The sequence below is a fragment of the Schizosaccharomyces pombe genome, assembly GCF_000002945.2.
Source record: "Schizosaccharomyces pombe strain 972h- genome assembly, chromosome: I".
Classification (NCBI taxonomy): domain Eukaryota; kingdom Fungi; phylum Ascomycota; class Schizosaccharomycetes; order Schizosaccharomycetales; family Schizosaccharomycetaceae; genus Schizosaccharomyces; species Schizosaccharomyces pombe.
In genome coordinates this window covers 3,817,403-3,832,273 of record NC_003424.3, presented here as the reverse complement: position 1 = coordinate 3,832,273, position 14,871 = coordinate 3,817,403, and the positions used below count along the sequence as shown (strand labels likewise).

General features: G+C 35.2%; 8 protein-coding genes, 10 long non-coding RNA genes and 1 other non-coding gene across 19 annotated transcripts; 10 read left to right on the top strand and 9 right to left on the bottom strand.

Moving 5' to 3' along the window:
- The first annotated feature begins 52 nt into the window (after window positions 1–52).
- On the top strand, window positions 53–1,469 carry SPOM_SPAC4H3.04C (uncharacterized protein). The gene is made up of 3 exons (NM_001019761.3): window positions 53–258; window positions 318–499; window positions 591–1,469. The coding sequence occupies exons 1-3, from the start codon at window positions 125–127 to the stop codon at window positions 1,202–1,204; spliced, it is 930 nt and encodes a 309-aa protein (NP_594340.1). The 5' UTR covers window positions 53–124; the 3' UTR covers window positions 1,205–1,469.
- Window positions 1,470–1,775: 306 nt separating this feature from the next.
- Window positions 1,776–1,894, bottom strand: SPOM_SPRRNA.17. Its single transcript, NR_151407.1, has one exon. It is a non-coding gene; the product is annotated as a 5S ribosomal RNA (ribosomal RNA).
- A 128-nt stretch (window positions 1,895–2,022) lies between these two features.
- Window positions 2,023–2,388, top strand: SPOM_SPNCRNA.3706. Its single transcript, NR_193069.1, has one exon. It is a non-coding gene; the product is annotated as a non-coding RNA (long non-coding RNA).
- On the bottom strand, window positions 2,093–2,701 carry SPOM_SPNCRNA.3705. Its single transcript, NR_193068.1, has one exon. It is a non-coding gene; the product is annotated as a non-coding RNA (long non-coding RNA).
- Window positions 2,702–2,957: 256 nt separating this feature from the next.
- On the top strand, window positions 2,958–5,818 carry SPOM_SPAC4H3.03C (glucan 1,4-alpha-glucosidase). The gene has a single exon (NM_001019760.3). The coding sequence runs from the start codon at window positions 3,685–3,687 to the stop codon at window positions 5,632–5,634; it is 1,950 nt and encodes a 649-aa protein (NP_594339.1). The 5' UTR covers window positions 2,958–3,684; the 3' UTR covers window positions 5,635–5,818.
- On the bottom strand, window positions 3,428–5,606 carry SPOM_SPNCRNA.3704. Its single transcript, NR_193067.1, has one exon. It is a non-coding gene; the product is annotated as a non-coding RNA (long non-coding RNA).
- A 74-nt stretch (window positions 5,819–5,892) lies between the features above and the next one.
- Window positions 5,893–6,155, top strand: SPOM_SPNCRNA.3703. Its single transcript, NR_193066.1, has one exon. It is a non-coding gene; the product is annotated as a non-coding RNA (long non-coding RNA).
- SPOM_SPNCRNA.938 lies at window positions 6,047–6,824 on the bottom strand. The gene has a single exon (NR_151328.1). It is a non-coding gene; the product is annotated as a non-coding RNA (long non-coding RNA).
- On the top strand, window positions 6,339–7,884 carry swc3 (Swr1 complex histone chaperone module subunit Swc3). Its single transcript, NM_001019759.3, has 2 exons — window positions 6,339–6,721; window positions 6,779–7,884. Exons 1-2 carry the CDS (start codon window positions 6,555–6,557, stop codon window positions 7,785–7,787), a joined length of 1,176 nt encoding a protein of 391 aa, NP_594338.1. The 5' UTR covers window positions 6,339–6,554; the 3' UTR covers window positions 7,788–7,884.
- SPOM_SPNCRNA.3702 lies at window positions 7,201–7,757 on the bottom strand. The gene has a single exon (NR_193065.1). It is a non-coding gene; the product is annotated as a non-coding RNA (long non-coding RNA).
- Window positions 7,813–9,877, bottom strand: SPOM_SPAC4H3.01 (DNAJ domain-containing protein type Caj1/Djp1). The gene is made up of 4 exons (NM_001019758.3): window positions 9,254–9,877; window positions 9,143–9,215; window positions 8,388–9,058; window positions 7,813–8,342 (listed from the first exon to the last, which is right to left on the bottom strand). Exons 1-4 carry the CDS (start codon window positions 9,337–9,339, stop codon window positions 7,994–7,996), a joined length of 1,179 nt encoding a protein of 392 aa, NP_594337.1. The 5' UTR covers window positions 9,340–9,877; the 3' UTR covers window positions 7,813–7,993.
- SPOM_SPNCRNA.3701 lies at window positions 8,197–9,068 on the top strand. Its single transcript, NR_193064.1, has one exon. It is a non-coding gene; the product is annotated as a non-coding RNA (long non-coding RNA).
- Window positions 9,878–9,908: 31 nt separating the features above from the next.
- SPOM_SPAC4H3.17 (uncharacterized protein) lies at window positions 9,909–10,169 on the top strand (the record flags this gene model as incomplete). Its single annotated transcript, NM_001356134.1, has 1 exon — window positions 9,909–10,169. The coding sequence occupies one exon, from the start codon at window positions 9,909–9,911 to the stop codon at window positions 10,167–10,169; it is 261 nt and encodes an 86-aa protein (NP_001343121.1).
- Window positions 10,170–10,809: 640 nt separating this feature from the next.
- SPOM_SPAC1F12.10C (NADPH-hemoprotein reductase) lies at window positions 10,810–11,747 on the top strand. Its single transcript, NM_001019757.3, has 3 exons — window positions 10,810–11,086; window positions 11,241–11,418; window positions 11,480–11,747. Exons 1-3 carry the CDS (start codon window positions 10,889–10,891, stop codon window positions 11,545–11,547), a joined length of 444 nt encoding a protein of 147 aa, NP_594336.1. The 5' UTR covers window positions 10,810–10,888; the 3' UTR covers window positions 11,548–11,747.
- On the bottom strand, window positions 10,903–11,278 carry SPOM_SPNCRNA.3700. Its single transcript, NR_193063.1, has one exon. It is a non-coding gene; the product is annotated as a non-coding RNA (long non-coding RNA).
- Window positions 11,748–13,471, bottom strand: gpi17 (putative pig-S family phosphatidylinositol-glycan biosynthesis protein; the record flags this gene model as incomplete). Its single annotated transcript, NM_001019756.3, has 3 exons — window positions 11,748–12,554; window positions 12,597–13,320; window positions 13,367–13,471. 3 exons carry the CDS (start codon window positions 13,469–13,471, stop codon window positions 11,854–11,856), a joined length of 1,530 nt encoding a protein of 509 aa, NP_594335.2. The 3' UTR covers window positions 11,748–11,853.
- SPOM_SPNCRNA.3699 lies at window positions 12,644–13,080 on the top strand. The gene has a single exon (NR_193062.1). It is a non-coding gene; the product is annotated as a non-coding RNA (long non-coding RNA).
- Window positions 13,472–13,492: 21 nt separating the features above from the next.
- SPOM_SPNCRNA.937 lies at window positions 13,493–14,807 on the top strand. Its single transcript, NR_151327.1, has one exon. It is a non-coding gene; the product is annotated as a non-coding RNA (long non-coding RNA).
- cab4 (cytidylyltransferase) lies at window positions 13,706–14,843 on the bottom strand. The gene is made up of 4 exons (NM_001356133.2): window positions 14,471–14,843; window positions 14,283–14,423; window positions 14,144–14,239; window positions 13,706–14,104 (listed from the first exon to the last, which is right to left on the bottom strand). The coding sequence occupies exons 1-4, from the start codon at window positions 14,808–14,810 to the stop codon at window positions 13,731–13,733; spliced, it is 951 nt and encodes a 316-aa protein (NP_001342817.1). The 5' UTR covers window positions 14,811–14,843; the 3' UTR covers window positions 13,706–13,730.
- Between the last annotated feature and the right edge of the window lie 28 nt (window positions 14,844–14,871).

Below are 14,871 nucleotides of genomic sequence, written 5' to 3'. Positions count from 1 at the left end.
ATGAAGGCAAGAAAGCAAGATATATGTAACAGTGTGTTGTTCAGAAAATAATACCCATTGTCAAACGAACATCACAAACCGAATTACAATTTGAACGTATCAATATTATTCTTCAATTTATCTCATGTCACAAGCCATTCGTGAAGCAACTCATGCAGGATCTTGGTATTTGGATGATACAGAATTACTAACTAAGCAATTAAAATCATTTATCAAAAACCCAACGCCCGAGACTGGGAAACGGTTTGTCATTTCACCGTACGTATAGACAACTTATAATTTATGTGATATTCAGTATATAGCTAAATATTGAGCAGACATGCTGGTTACATGTATAGTGGGAAAGTCGCATCCCAAGGATTTCAGCAATTGGACTTTTCGAAAATTCAGAGAGTTTTTGTTTTTGGGCCTTCTCATCACATCTTTACTAGAAAATGCCTAGTCAGTCGAGCTAGCATCTGCTCAACACCTTTAGGTGATTTGAAAGTGGATGAAGACTGTATGTGAAAACAGTTTTGCTTAGTAGTTTTACTAAATTGCTACTGTCTATTTCTCAGCACAGATTATTTGCTAACTGGAAATTTATATAGTATGTCAGAAACTCGTCGCTAGCGATAACAGCTTCGACTCAATGACCTTGGATGTGGATGAAAGTGAACATAGCCTCGAAATGCAATTCCCTCTTTTAGCTTTTCATTTGCTGAAACAAGGATGCTTGGGAAAAGTCAAAATTGTTCCTATCATGATAGGTGCCTTAACTTCAACCACAATGATGGCAGCAGCGAAATTTCTGAGTCAGTATATTAAAGATGAATCAAATTCATTTGTTATATCTTCCGATTTTTGTCATTGGGGAAGAAGATTTGGATATACCCTTTATTTGAACGATACGAATCAATTAGAGGATGCAGTCTTAAAATACAAAAGACGAGGTGGCCCCACTAGTCCCAAAATTTATGAGTCTATATCTAATTTGGATCATATTGGTATGAAAATTATTGAAACGAAAAGTAGTGATGACTTTTCAGAGTATTTGAAAACCACTCAAAACACCATATGCGGCCGTTACCCTATAGAACTCATTATGAAATCTATGGAATGCGCCAATTTCTCTGAAAGATTCAAGTTTATTTCGTACGCTCAAAGTAGCCATGTTGAATTGGTCACCGATAGCAGCGTTAGCTATGCAACCGCAACCGCATAGTATTGTTGATATTTTATTATTATTTTTTTCATGACTTGAAACGGCTGATGCGAAACGATCATATATTTAAGTATTTGAGAGCCGAAAATTATCGGAACATGTATTATGCAACCTGTGTTTGTTAGTTATTATCATCAGATTCATACTCAGGAGGCTAATTTTGCAATGCTTTTTCTGATCTAGGCAAATTACGATAAATGAAATGCGCTTTATTTCTCAATTGCAACATTTACGAAACATACCCTTTTCCATTTATATAATTTTTTTGTTTTCTGTATGTATCAATTGGTCTCTCTTGAGAATTAATCAATTTTTAAATCTTTCTACTATGTATAAAACTACTGTTTTTGATATTCTGAACAAATTTCTTTTACACGATTAGTAACGAAAACATTATTATATTATCAAAGTCAATTCATGCATGTGCATAACCTTCTAAACTAGTATGCTTTCCAGCTTTGCTTGAAAATTATACAGCCTCAACGAGTTCAAGACAAAATTTCAATACAAAAATTTCATGTTTAACAATAAATTAACACAAAAACAAACAAAAAAAAAATGAATAAAAGGAAGCCTACAGCACCCCGGATTCCCATGTTGTCTCCAACCATAGTACTAACGAGGCCCTCAGACGCTTAACTGCAGTGATCGGACGGGAACTGGTGTTTTCGCCTAGGTATGGCCGTAGACATTTGTTGTATAAATTACTTTTATTTAAACGTTTAAGAAGTACCGTATAGTGTCTACCGGCAGAGTATTTTCTCAGCCCTGAGATTACTGATTCTCAAGATAGTATACAAAGAATTAATATTCATCAATTAAGTTAGAAAAATTTCAACCTAGTTATTAATACTTAAAACTAACCATATCTTTGGTTAAGAATTTTATATACGGAACCCATCTGATAGAGCGTATGAGTTAGCTATATACGTCGGACAACAAGCATTAGCAAATTCATTAGCTCCTAATATCATTACATGTCCATGAAGGATATTTACAGCTAAATATTTGAATTAGTATGCACGATTTTTACGAGTTAACAGAGGGATTCTACCTGCTAGTGTTAGTGAAATTGATGGTATTTACTCCGAAAGCCTTTACAGCATTCAACTTTATACCAATCTTTTAGTAAACGTGTTTATCTACTTCCTGTTACTTGACTATCTTTAAAAAACATTAAGCAATATTTTAGCCAATGTTATAATAGTTGGATTTACTTGTTATTATGAAAATGAGACAGATTTAGTTGGTAATGGTAGTCGTAATATAATGTAAACTCTCGTGAGAGCTTTGTGTATGGTATTGTTGCACTAAACTACTACAATGCAATTGGCGATTTTATAATTAAATATGTTTGACGGCAGTTCATTAGTTTCTAAGTACCCTCCCTTCATTCTTCAGTTATGAATCAACGAACGTCTTATGAAAGAAAATCCTTGACTGTTTATTCTCATTACAGATATTTACTAAATAGTGAAACGAAATGAACAGTAGGAGAAACATCAAAAGACAATGTTAAAAAGGATACTTTTCAAAAAATCACTGCGTAAACGTTAGTTTTCCTTAATTACTTTATCGCAGTCGAAGGGTTTTTAATTTACTCCACATTTATCATCCCATATACTTCACTACCTAATTAGCGAAAGCGAAGTACACTGTACAGTATTGCTCTTATATAATTATGTCATATGCACGTATTTCCAAATCGTGCGGTGCTCCTTAAAATACACCCCAAAGCGATTCAATAACATACAATAAACAACATTTCAATTACCTTGATCTCTAAACGTTCGTTAGTATAAGAAATTTGTAAAATTGGAAAACTATTCCTTTTAAGGAACTGATTAACTCTATTTTAATTAACGGTTCTTGTTCCGCCAGTTGACTAAATCAATTTACAACGGCAATTGCTTTGCGATTTTTTGTTTCAGATTGAAAAGCTGAAAGCCAATTCTTGTTTCATTAAACTTTTGAGAGCTGAAAACAATTGATTCATTCGTTCCGCCGCTTTGATTTTATTTCTATACGTGTTCGAATTGTTAACGGAAAGCATCATCACTGATACGGTTTTCTTTTATTAGGATTGAAAACTTTTATCGGGTTTTTAAACAAAAAGAGGGGTTTCTTCATTTACCGGGAAGCACAACTGTTCGTTTCGTCTCCATAAGAAGTATTTATCTTACGGAAGAACATTTCATTAAAACTATAATAAATACAATCCTGTCAACACAGGAATAGTCCCAACTGTTCTTTCTTTTTAAAGAATTACTCTTTTAGCTCATTTCATTCCATATCCTACTCGAAATTTACACCTCTCTCTTTGGCATTACATATCTTCAAGACATAGGAACTTTTCCTTAACCTTGACTTTCTCTCAGTACAAATATTCTTTTCTTCTATCTTAAACCCCAATTTCACTTCTTCAATAGGTTTGAGAGTTTTAGTTGATTAATTGTATTTATACTTAACTCTTAAATAAAATGCCTCCTAACGCCAGAGTTTCTTATGGCGCTGAAAAATACTTGCCTAGGGAAATTGATAATCATGGAATCGTTGGAAACATGCACACATCAGCCATGATATCTCTAGATGGATCGGTAGAGATGATGTGTTGGCCAAATTTTGACTCACCTTCTATTTTCGCTCGAATTTTAGATGCGCGTGCCGGACATTTTTCAATTACACCGATTGAACAAACTAGTTGCAAGCAAATGTATGAGCCTTCCACCAATATTCTACATACAAAGTTTTATTCAGAGAGAGGTGTCCTTCGTTTACTTGATTTTTTTCACCGACCATGGGAAGATTACGAACCACTTTACCCTTGGTTAATTCGTCGTGTTAGTTGTATTCGTGGTACGTCTCGTATTAAGCTAGAGTGTTTTCCAGCCTTGGACTATGCTCGTCAAAGTCATGAAACGAGGGTCTCTAAAATTACAGAAAATTATTATCAAGCGGAATTCGTACCCGCTTCAGGTGATCCCAAATACATTTTGGACTGTGTACCTTCAGGAGACCAATTGAAAATAGACCTTGAACTCATATACCCGGCTGAACATCTTATCGAAGGTGGCGGCGTGATTTCCTATTTAGAATTGGAGGAAGGCCAAGAAATTACCTTTATATTTCGACAAGAAGGTCTAGGTCCTAATGTTGATTATGTGACCCCTAATCTTGTTGATAAACTTGAAGATTCTACGAAAAGGTACTGGAGGGCTTGGATCCAGCAATGTGTTTATACTGGAAGGTATAGAGAGTTTGTTCAAAGGAATGCTCTAACCTTGAAGCTATTAATTTATGAGCCAACAGGTGCTGTCATTGCTAGTCCAACCTTTTCTTTGCCGGAAGATTTGGGTGGCGTTCGAAATTGGGATTATCGATTTACATGGATTCGTGATTCAGCTTTCACTATATATGCTTTAGCACAGCTTGGTTTCCGTGCGGAGGCTGTAGAGTACATGTCGTTTATTTATCATGTACTCAAAAAGAAAAATAAAGACGGGGGTATAAACATTGTTTATTCCATACACGGGGACTCTCAAAATCTTGAGGAAGTTGAACTGACCCATCTCAGAGGTTACTACAATTCCCATCCTGTGCGCATTGGTAATGCAGCGGTCCATCATCTTCAACTTGACATTTATGGTGAGCTCATGGACTCGATCTATATTTACGATAAGAAATGCCAACCCATTGCATATGACTTATGGCTTGAAGTTCGCCAAATTTGTGACTATGTCTGTGCAAATTGGAAAAGGCCGGATAAAAGTATCTGGGAAGTGCGTGGGCAAGAGCGAAATTTCCTTTATTCAAAAATTATGCTTTGGGTAGCTTTGGATCGTGCACTACGTATAGCGTTTACAAGGTCTTTACCGTGTCCAAAACACATGGTATGGATGGACACTAGAGATGAAATCTACGAAGCCATTATGGATTCGGGATACAATATGGAAAAGGGATTTTTCGCCCAGTCTTTTGAGAACAATGACATCTTAGATGCGAGTGTACTTGTTATGCCCCTCGTTTCTTTCATATCACCAACAGACCCACGATTTTTGAGTACTATGGACAACATTATGAAGCCCCTTGAGAAGGATGGTCTGATGAGCAATGGCCTAATCTTCCGATACAACAATTTTGTTTATGAAGATGGTGTTGGTGGAGATGAAGGCGCCTTTACTATGGTGTGTTTTTGGTTAGTTGAAGCTCTTGCTATGGCCGGTTGTAGTGGCTACCCGAAGCTCCTATCTACAGCTGTAAGCATGTTTGAGGACTTGGTTCGTTATTCAAGTCATTTGCAATATTATTCTGAAGAGTGTTCACTCTCAAGTGAATCATTGGGTAACAGTCCGCAAGCGTTTAGCTCTATCGCTGCAATTGCTGCTGCTCATATTTTGGACAAGGCCCTTTCTATTTTCAATGAAATTTAGTGCCTTTATTAAGTTGACTTAAATATTTCTTTAAAAAAAGACTCATGTTCACAAGAAAATATAAGACTTTTAACTTTGATTTTAATGTCAGAAATGATTTCATTTACTTAGTTTTTGAATACAAGCTCATTCCATAACGCTCTCAAGCACTGAGAATACTAATTTAGTTAATTCTTTTGTTCCATTTGGATGTAAAAAATTGTACATCAACAATCTAAGCAAATTGTCCATTTTGCTTTCCATTATAGTTAAAGAGCAAAAAATTATCAATTATATCTGTTTAAAAGATATTTAAAATATATTGGGATGAAAATAGCATTCTGAACTAAATTGGATGGAGCTTACAAACAAACCTATGCCGAGAGCTACAGCCTCAGTAAATCATTATTAGCTACACTTCTAGTAAAGAGCTTAAGGATCATAATAAGATTATAGAGGGTCTCATTTAATATTCTTTATAATTATTTTTACTGTACCCGAATAACTCACAACCAGATTCCGTTCCTTAGTTTAGTTGGAAGAAATTTCAGATCATAAATAAAGTAAGTGATATTGAATAACGTTTGTATACCTCTGCGAACACAAGACAACTAACTGTTGAGCATATAGTTTTAGTGATGGCTTACCTATATAATATTATAGCACACTGCGGTATTGCTATATTCATTTCAGGTTTACCATGTTTAGAACCTTTTCAACGTACTAAACTTCAACTAATAACTGAATGGGGTTGTTTGAAATCAGATAAGCAGTCCTAGTATACTTCATTAAATACTAATGATTGTGTCATTTTTCAAGAAAAGGATCCAATTCTGCACATATCGACAAGAACGTATTGAAATTCTATAGTCAACGCTTGCTTAATAGCAATTGCGTTTATTCACCGAAAATAGCCAAAGCAGAAATTTGTGGTTCAAGAGATGAGCCTTAATGGAACTTTTTCACATAATAATGGGCTTCCTTCAGGGGAACGGGAAGAATCCGAAACGCCTGGAGGTTCCACCTCAATCATTAGTTCAAGTTTTTTGCTTCAACCTAGAGCAAGTGATTCTCGCCCTGATGCTTTAGAGGGGAAGTATGATAAAAAGTAAGTTTTTCTGTATCTTTTAATTTAAAAAAAAAAAAAAAACTAATCAATTTATAGCGTGCTTGCTAGGGCTTTGAAAAAATCGAGAGATTCTTGCTTGAATGGCGCACTATTCGAAAAGTTCCTTCCAGAAGAAAATTATAAGTTATCTGGAGGAACCGTGTTTAGTCATGTTCGATATATAGATACTGCAACTCTATGCGTGGGGCCTCTACGGTTTGAGGATACAAAATTCTATTTTGTTCATTACTCTAATTCTCCTATAGAACCATTTGCGAAACCCAATATATCATATGTGAATCCTCAATGGAACGAATTGGATTATCGGCCGGATTCACAAAAGCTATCACCTGGAAAAGAGAAAAACACATTGGATTTAAAACATTGCCTGTTACCTTCTCCCGAATATAAAGCACCTCCAGCTAAAAAACCTGAAGATTATGAGGCATCACCAGGAGAACCTGTAGAACCACTGATCACTGATGCTTCATTACAGCGTCTTAAATCTCGCGCTAATGAAGACCCTACTATTTTCAATATTTTAAAAAGGATTTCGAAGGGCCTGGGAACTCCTGAACAATGTATGCTTCTTCATAATGAATTAATTGGTCCTAGCACTTTTCCATTACCCAAACGCGCTAAAAAACCACCCAGAAAACGCATCACTCTTTCCATAAATCAGCAGGATAAAGATGAGTTTTTTGATTCTTTGATAAACAACAAAAAGGAAGTGAGGAGGCATTTTGACATTGTAATGGAGTTCTCAGATGCCCCTGATACTAAATGGATTTTTCCACGCGAATCTGTTCTTTCACATGTTTTCAATACAGATAAAAAAAAATTAGAAGCATTGTCACTTTTATTTCACGTCTACCGCCCTACTGAAGATCGTAATGTTATCGATGTCAAAACGGAAATCAAAATTCGGGATTTCACGCCCACCTTGAGAAGTGCTATAGAGCTACTTACATCCGGTACTCATGCTGATCGTCTCTTGTCGGAAAAACGAAGAAGAATGTCTAACCTTGAGCCAAAATACTATATGCAGTTTCATGAACAAACCTAATTTAATGTGAATATCTTTTTTTTTATATAGAAGAAAAATAAAATAAGAATAAGCATATTATTTGCAATATGTATCTATAAAATCCTTTATCCATCCATTTAATTTAGCCGCTAAATATTTCTATAAGAGGAATTGTATTCTGCGTAAGAGGTGAGAAGAGATTGCACGGTTAAGTTAAATTATCTATAGTAACTCAAAACTATTTTTTAAGTTGCTTTGGGAGGTTTTGCTTCTGATCCTTTCTTCCTCTTTTTCTTATTCTCTAAAATTAGATTTTCGAAAATTCTGTTAGGATCATCAGGATCAGCTTCCACATTACTAAATATCGTTCCTATTTCCAATAAGGCATGAGCTCTTTTCAACCTTAATTCAGTAGGAACACGTTTTTTTAGTAAGTTACTACATGCTTCACGAAGAACGCCTTGAATGTCATAGCGAGCACCACACCAGCTAGCTCGTAGTATCTTTCCGGTAATATCTAACTCAAGTTTTGCTCGTTCTTCAGCAGAAGCTTGGTCCTCTCCTTTGTCTTCAAGCTTTTGCATTTGGTCAATACTATGCGTGTTAATCATGTCCATAACGATCATTAATTTCACTTACCTAAGCTTAGCATCCATAGCCGCAGAGACTGTATCCCACGTAGCACGAGCAATTTTGCCCTTTTCCTTCATTCGACTCCAAAATCCTCCAATACCGAATTTACTAGATTTGAGGACTGTTCGACCTTTCTGAGTATAAACTTCACCTATAGCATGTAAAATTTCAACCCCAAAGGACTCGATGCGAAGAGTATTAGCTTCTTGGGTATACTTTTCACGTAGAGCATTAAGTCCTTCTTCGGTAGTAGCCTTGGCGATCCAATCATCTAAGCGTTTTTCCAAATTTTCCGTTACTTCTTTAATCCTTTGACGGCGATCTTCAATCATCTCTTGTTCTCTTTTGGCCAAAGCTTCGCGTTCACGAATCTGAGCATTTTTTTTTCGATCGTTAAATTGCTGTTTAATTGTGGGTGTGGGTTCCGATGACTCAAGTAAAAGCTGTTGCTTGTCATTCATTTGGCCTTGTTCGACAGCCGAATCTTCTTCTCGGAACATTTCCTTTACAAACGATAATTCACCGACCCATTCTCGAAAAGGCGCGCCTCCAAAGAGGTTTGTAAAAAAATCGTAAGCATCGGTGAAACCTTGTTCAGGAACAGCTTTTTCCTTTCCAAATTGATCATACTGGGATCGCAGTTTTTCGTCTCCCAATACTTGATAAGCTTCACTTATCTAACAGGCATTAATATCAGAATAGTTACGTTTATATTTTAATAGAAGTAATCAGATATTCAAATATCGAATGTCTAAGCATACCTTTTGAAACTTTTCGCTTGCGCCTTGAGGGTCATCGGGATTTTTGTCAGGGTGATATTTAACCGCAAGTTTTCTAAATAATTAGCAAAAAAAGTTAGCATATTAACATACCTATATGCTTTCTTTATATCCACGGCCGTTGCATCCGTTGAAATCCCCAGTAAATCATAGTACTCAGTGTCAACTGGAGTAGCCATTGTTAAGCTGAAATGCTAAAGCAGATAAAAAAGAAGCAATCTTTTAACCAAATTACTGCAAGAAATGACTAAGAATAACAACCAAGAAAGCTAATCCTGTACCGGAAATTCGCAACAAAAAAAGTTGAATTGTAAGAATATACTGAAAGAGAGAGGAATGATGAAAAAAAAATAATTCAAATTCACTTCTTATTCAAGTCTTTAAAAGACTCAAAAATTTATACAAGAGGAGTAATAAAAATCGGATTCTTAATTGTTCGAAAATTCGAGAAAACGTTAATAAGGTTGTAAGACGAAGGCTAGCCTATCGAAAGGTTGAATAGTTTTTCTTGCGATTAAATTACTAAACTTTTATGATTTAAGTCGTTAATATTTGCATTCACGGCTGTTTTAAAAAATAAGGTAGAACTTCAAGAAAATTGTAATTTTTTATAACAAGAAACTTCAAATATATCATACAAATTCCAAAATTTACTTACAATTATGAAAAGAACTTCCTATAAGCGACGGAGGCTCAGCCGTAATATGCGTGGAGGTTGAAAGTCCAATTATCTGATTCACGGTTTGAAATGTTCGGAGTGAGTACTTTCTCATTGAAAAAGACCTTGAGGTTTCTTTTCTTTTTTGAGTTTTTTTCCCATTTCAGAGTAAACTGTTATATGATTTTTGATATTAATTGGAGGAAATTCATGCTTTGTTGGTGTAATCCTAATCGTACTACCATCGATAACCTGCAGAGTTTTACAGTTCATTGTATCCACAGAAACCGTCTTTTTTATAAATCTTTTATCCTACAGTTTTTAGGTAGAAAACGCATAATTTTGCAATAACGCCAGCCTTGTCAAAGCGGTTTGTGATCAATCCAACCTTCGTAAATGATACTATCACAATATGAGCTTATGATCCTAATAGATTTGAAAAATCTAAAAACAGTCGTATTCATCAAATTTCAGAATTTAAAAATCTTCTTTTTCACCCACTTCAGCTTTTCTTTCCACTCGCAGATCATTCTTGGCTTCTTATAAAGTTTGATCAAAATACTCAAGTACCTTGAAAAAAAAAAGTTTTTTTAAAGATAAATGTAATTAAAAAGTATCTCTTTTATTTTTCTAAATTAAAAGCATTGAAACCGGATAAACGCTTGTTTGCATCGTAGTATTGTTATACTAATAACCTTGAAGCCAACGTGTGAAGTTTTTTCCTCTTAAATTACATAAAGTGAAGGAAATAACACGAAATTATAATGTTTTATAATTATTATTTATTTGCAAACAGAATTTGACTCATCAAACGTCTAGTTATTCTAGAAAAATGATCGACGGATAACACGTCATAAACTGCCGATCACTTAGAACAAGCGTCGCTTATTGAACGAACATTAAAATATATACCTATGAGCAGCGTTCGCTTACGAAATCAAATCCATTCAGCTACTATATAAGAAGAAAAGCTATTGAGAATTGTGAACTTAACTTTTGCCAACTACATATAGGAGTAAGAAATCTTTGAGGGCATTTTTCGGGTTGCCTCATAATAATACTGAGTAATAATGGTTGCACTTTTTAAGAGTAGTTTAGGAAGACCAGAGCAACACCAAACTCCACAAATCCGGATAAGTCCTGCGTCGAGCAATGTTGAACATTCAGAAAAGCAACCAAGGAGGGACTTTAGAGTTAAAAAATATGTGGCACCTGGATTTTCCCAATTAAATTGGTCTAAACTCGTTGCCAGTGGCCAAAATTTATCGGTAAGTAAATTTTTGGAATGATGTGTTTGTTTTGTTTAAGTCGGCTTTTGAGCATTTGGCTTTCGAAATTCGAAATTGCCAAAGATCACTCATCATCATCTTTCATTTTACTATCTGAGCTTTCTTTAAAGACCTAACTAACGAACTGTTGAAGGGAGTGGAAAAACCCATACCTGTCACCAAAGAAGAACTTGCTAAACACAAAACCAAGGAGGATTGTTGGATTGCAATTCGTGGAAAGGTCTACAATGTTTCAGCTTATCTCCCTTACCACCCGGCTGGCCAGAAGAGAATCCTTGATTACGCCGGGAGAGATGCTACAGTTATATTTAGTAAGTGATTGTGTGATTTTTTAAAGTTCATAGGCATCAGATCTCTAACAATTGAATTTAGTGAAATTTCATGCTTGGGTTAATGAAGAAGCATTATTAAAGACTTCATTTGTCGGGTTTTTGGTGTAGCTGTAGAGTTTTCCTATGTTTTTTTTCTTTTGCTTTTACGTGAAAGAGTTGTCTTGGCTGGGGTTGCATACATCTATGTGACATTGGGAAAGTAGTATTTTAGAGCTTAATATTTAGATAATGAAAAAATTATTGCCATTCTCTTTTCTTTTACCCGATTTTAGACGTTGCCATGTCCTTTAATCATCACATTTTCGCATCAACACAAATATCACAGAATCTACATACATTTCATTCATTAATTATTTTCATTAGAATAATTTCTAAAATATTAGATACGCGGTGTAATTTCAATAATGGTATCGGTTAGTTTGGCTTCGGCACGTTTGCTACACGATGCAATTTACGTTCTCTTAACATATCCTTTACTTCTTTGATAAAGGATATAAGTAAGGGAATTAAAATCGGAGCAAACAAAGGGGCGTAAATCCCATATTTAGATTCATCGGGGAAATAAATGGTCGTAACCATACTCGGGTGAAAAAGTGCCTCTTGCGATTTTGAAAATGCATTATTACTATACGATAATGCTTCATTAAGATTGTTTTGCGAAAGAGCTTTATAGGCCATATCAAGTGATAGCAGTGTATCTTTAACATACATTTGAATTTCCTTTGGAACGGCCATACTTTGCATAGAATGAACCAGCTTGGCAAGATTTTGCAATGTGTCACTAGCCTCTATACAGCTTTCCGCGATTCTTTGTCTTAAGAGTCTATCAGCTAATGTTGCTGACAAAGAGCTCACTGGAACATCATTTATCCCCAATAACAATAGAAGGTCTCTCGAGATCACGCGGAAGTAATCTTTAAGATCAACATCATGTAGCAATTTCTTCTCAGTAACGTTAAAATTAATAGTAGTGATGGACCCCCATTGAGGCAGTAACATTGAATTTGTTGGTATGATATTAGAATCTTCATTTTCTAACCACAGGGGCTGGATTTGAGGACTAGGCACATAAAGTACAAAATGAATTGTAGGTTCCCTGATATGCGGCGAGAATGCTTATTAGGGTTAGTATGTTGGTACGATAATTCAATACATACACAAATATTTTTCAAAGTTATTAACCAAATTGGGAAGATCCGCGTGTTTAGTGCAAAATTTATCGTCTTTAATATACGCCTCAGCATCCTCTACGAAATACTGAATTTGGGTTTCAATGTTCAGTTTAGCTAATGAAGCAAGTTGTTCGATCAAGGGGTTAAAGTATTTTTGAATCGCATTCTCGATATCCCAATTTATCGGTTCATGATTTCCCTCACCTACCAATAAGCTTAACAGTACTCTATATTGAGGAGAAAATTGAACTGTACGTTTAGTTTCTGCTCGGGATGGTTCCACTGTAGAGGAGAAACGAGTAAATTTACTCCATACCTCCATTACCTGTGGGCTAAAAGCCTCCCATAAACAATTTACGATTAGGATAGCCAATTCTGATGGACCTTTGCTAGGTGTATCAATTATAAAATTGTTTTCATCCCAGAACCATTGTAGATCAGTTGATTCGCGTAGAACTATTCGATAATCCACCGGATCATCTTCTAACACTTTCAGATTGTATGAGTAAATTTGCGGTTCTGCTTCTAATACCTTCTGTACCTCCTTAGTTAAATTATTTCCCTTATCATCAAGTATTCGAAAGGTTGGAGAAAACCGCAAATGCGTTTGTACAGTGGAAGGTGCATTTTCCATATCTTCAAAAGGAAGACTTGATCTTTCATAATGTGTAGTTTTCCACCAAACCGGAATTGCTAATAAAATAATTACCTACTTCTATGTCAGAAACTTTAAATATCATAAGTATAGCACGCACATAAAATGATAGCAAAGCATATCGTTTTAGTGATTTTTCAGGTTTATTAAGCTGAAAATTACTTCTCTCAACCTCATGAGAGTCAGATTTGAGACCAGAATCCATTGTACATAACAATTTGGAGGCTTTTTTTCGCCCGATAATATATCGAAGTGGAAAGCAGCTGTCAAGATGATTCATGTTAGCTATTTTACCCCAACATCCTTTTAGAAACATGGTCAACCACTTACAAGGGGACATCTCATATAGAGAGACTATAATTATTTAATTGTAAACATTTACGATTTATATTACATACATTCAATTTGGAAGTTTTCAACCTGAAAACCAGTTCAAAAGTTATCTCAAACGTAAAAAAAAGATGTCATTTATTTTTATAAGCAAGTTTAGCAAGTTCTTCACGAATTGCCGTTGAACTGACCTTTAAGGAATTATTGTCTTTAAGGTTCAGTTCTTGAGCTGGATACAACAAGTCGATACAGTAAATTGATAATTCTGGTAACCCCCTTTTTACTCTTTCCTCTTGCACAGCTGTTGCGCCTGTCTTCGTCTCTTCAGAAACAATCAAACTGTCAATCTCGGCATCTGTTATGGTAGGTCCAAACGGATCATGAATAGTGACTACACGACAGTTGATATCTTCTTTTATAGAATGAAGGAAATTCGATACTTCCTCCTTTCTCTTTTGAATGTTCTCTAAAAACTCCTTTTGAACCTTCTTTTTAAGCAACTCATCTCCTAAAATTATCAGCGTTCGACCGTTTTCATTTTTCGTACCTGAAACACCAACAATCACCTCTTTTACTCCAAACCAGGCAGTTAAAGTTAGCAAGACCTTATGGCCGACATGTAAATGATCGAAAGTTCCACCTACTACATTAAATAATTAGTTGACAAATGAATTAAGAGTCCGTACCAGCAGAGACCATATTGTTGATCTCTTTTCCAGAATCCTCAGACTCATCTTTTTTAGGTAAATGCTCAATATTATGGATCTCATTTAGCACGTCTGGCCCAATCGATTGGAAACTCTTTGCCGGTATATTCAAAATTTGGTCTTCAAAAAAATAGTTATTAATAAATACTTTCTGTTATTCAATTTACCTTTAGCATTTTCAGAATAATATACAGAGTTCCATGAATCTGTAATACTGCCCAATTGGATGTTCGACCAATACTCAAATAATACAATTGTGGGCACAACAGAAAGCAAAGATGAATCATTTGTAGTTGCTGAAGAAAGATATAATTCACAAAGCGCATTTTGCAACTCACGAAACAAATGCTTCGTTCTTTTCTGACACATTTCAGAGCAACTTACCCAGATATATAATTCATTGCCTTTATGAATGCTAAGCTCTCTCGCAATTTTCGATATTATCGTAGAATATTTAATACACTCATTTAAGCTGCTTAGCTTAATAAATATAAGAGTTTTCCCCATTATTCGTCTCTTGAAAAGTTTTATATTTAGTTTGAAATGGTATCAGGTGGGACAATCCGAT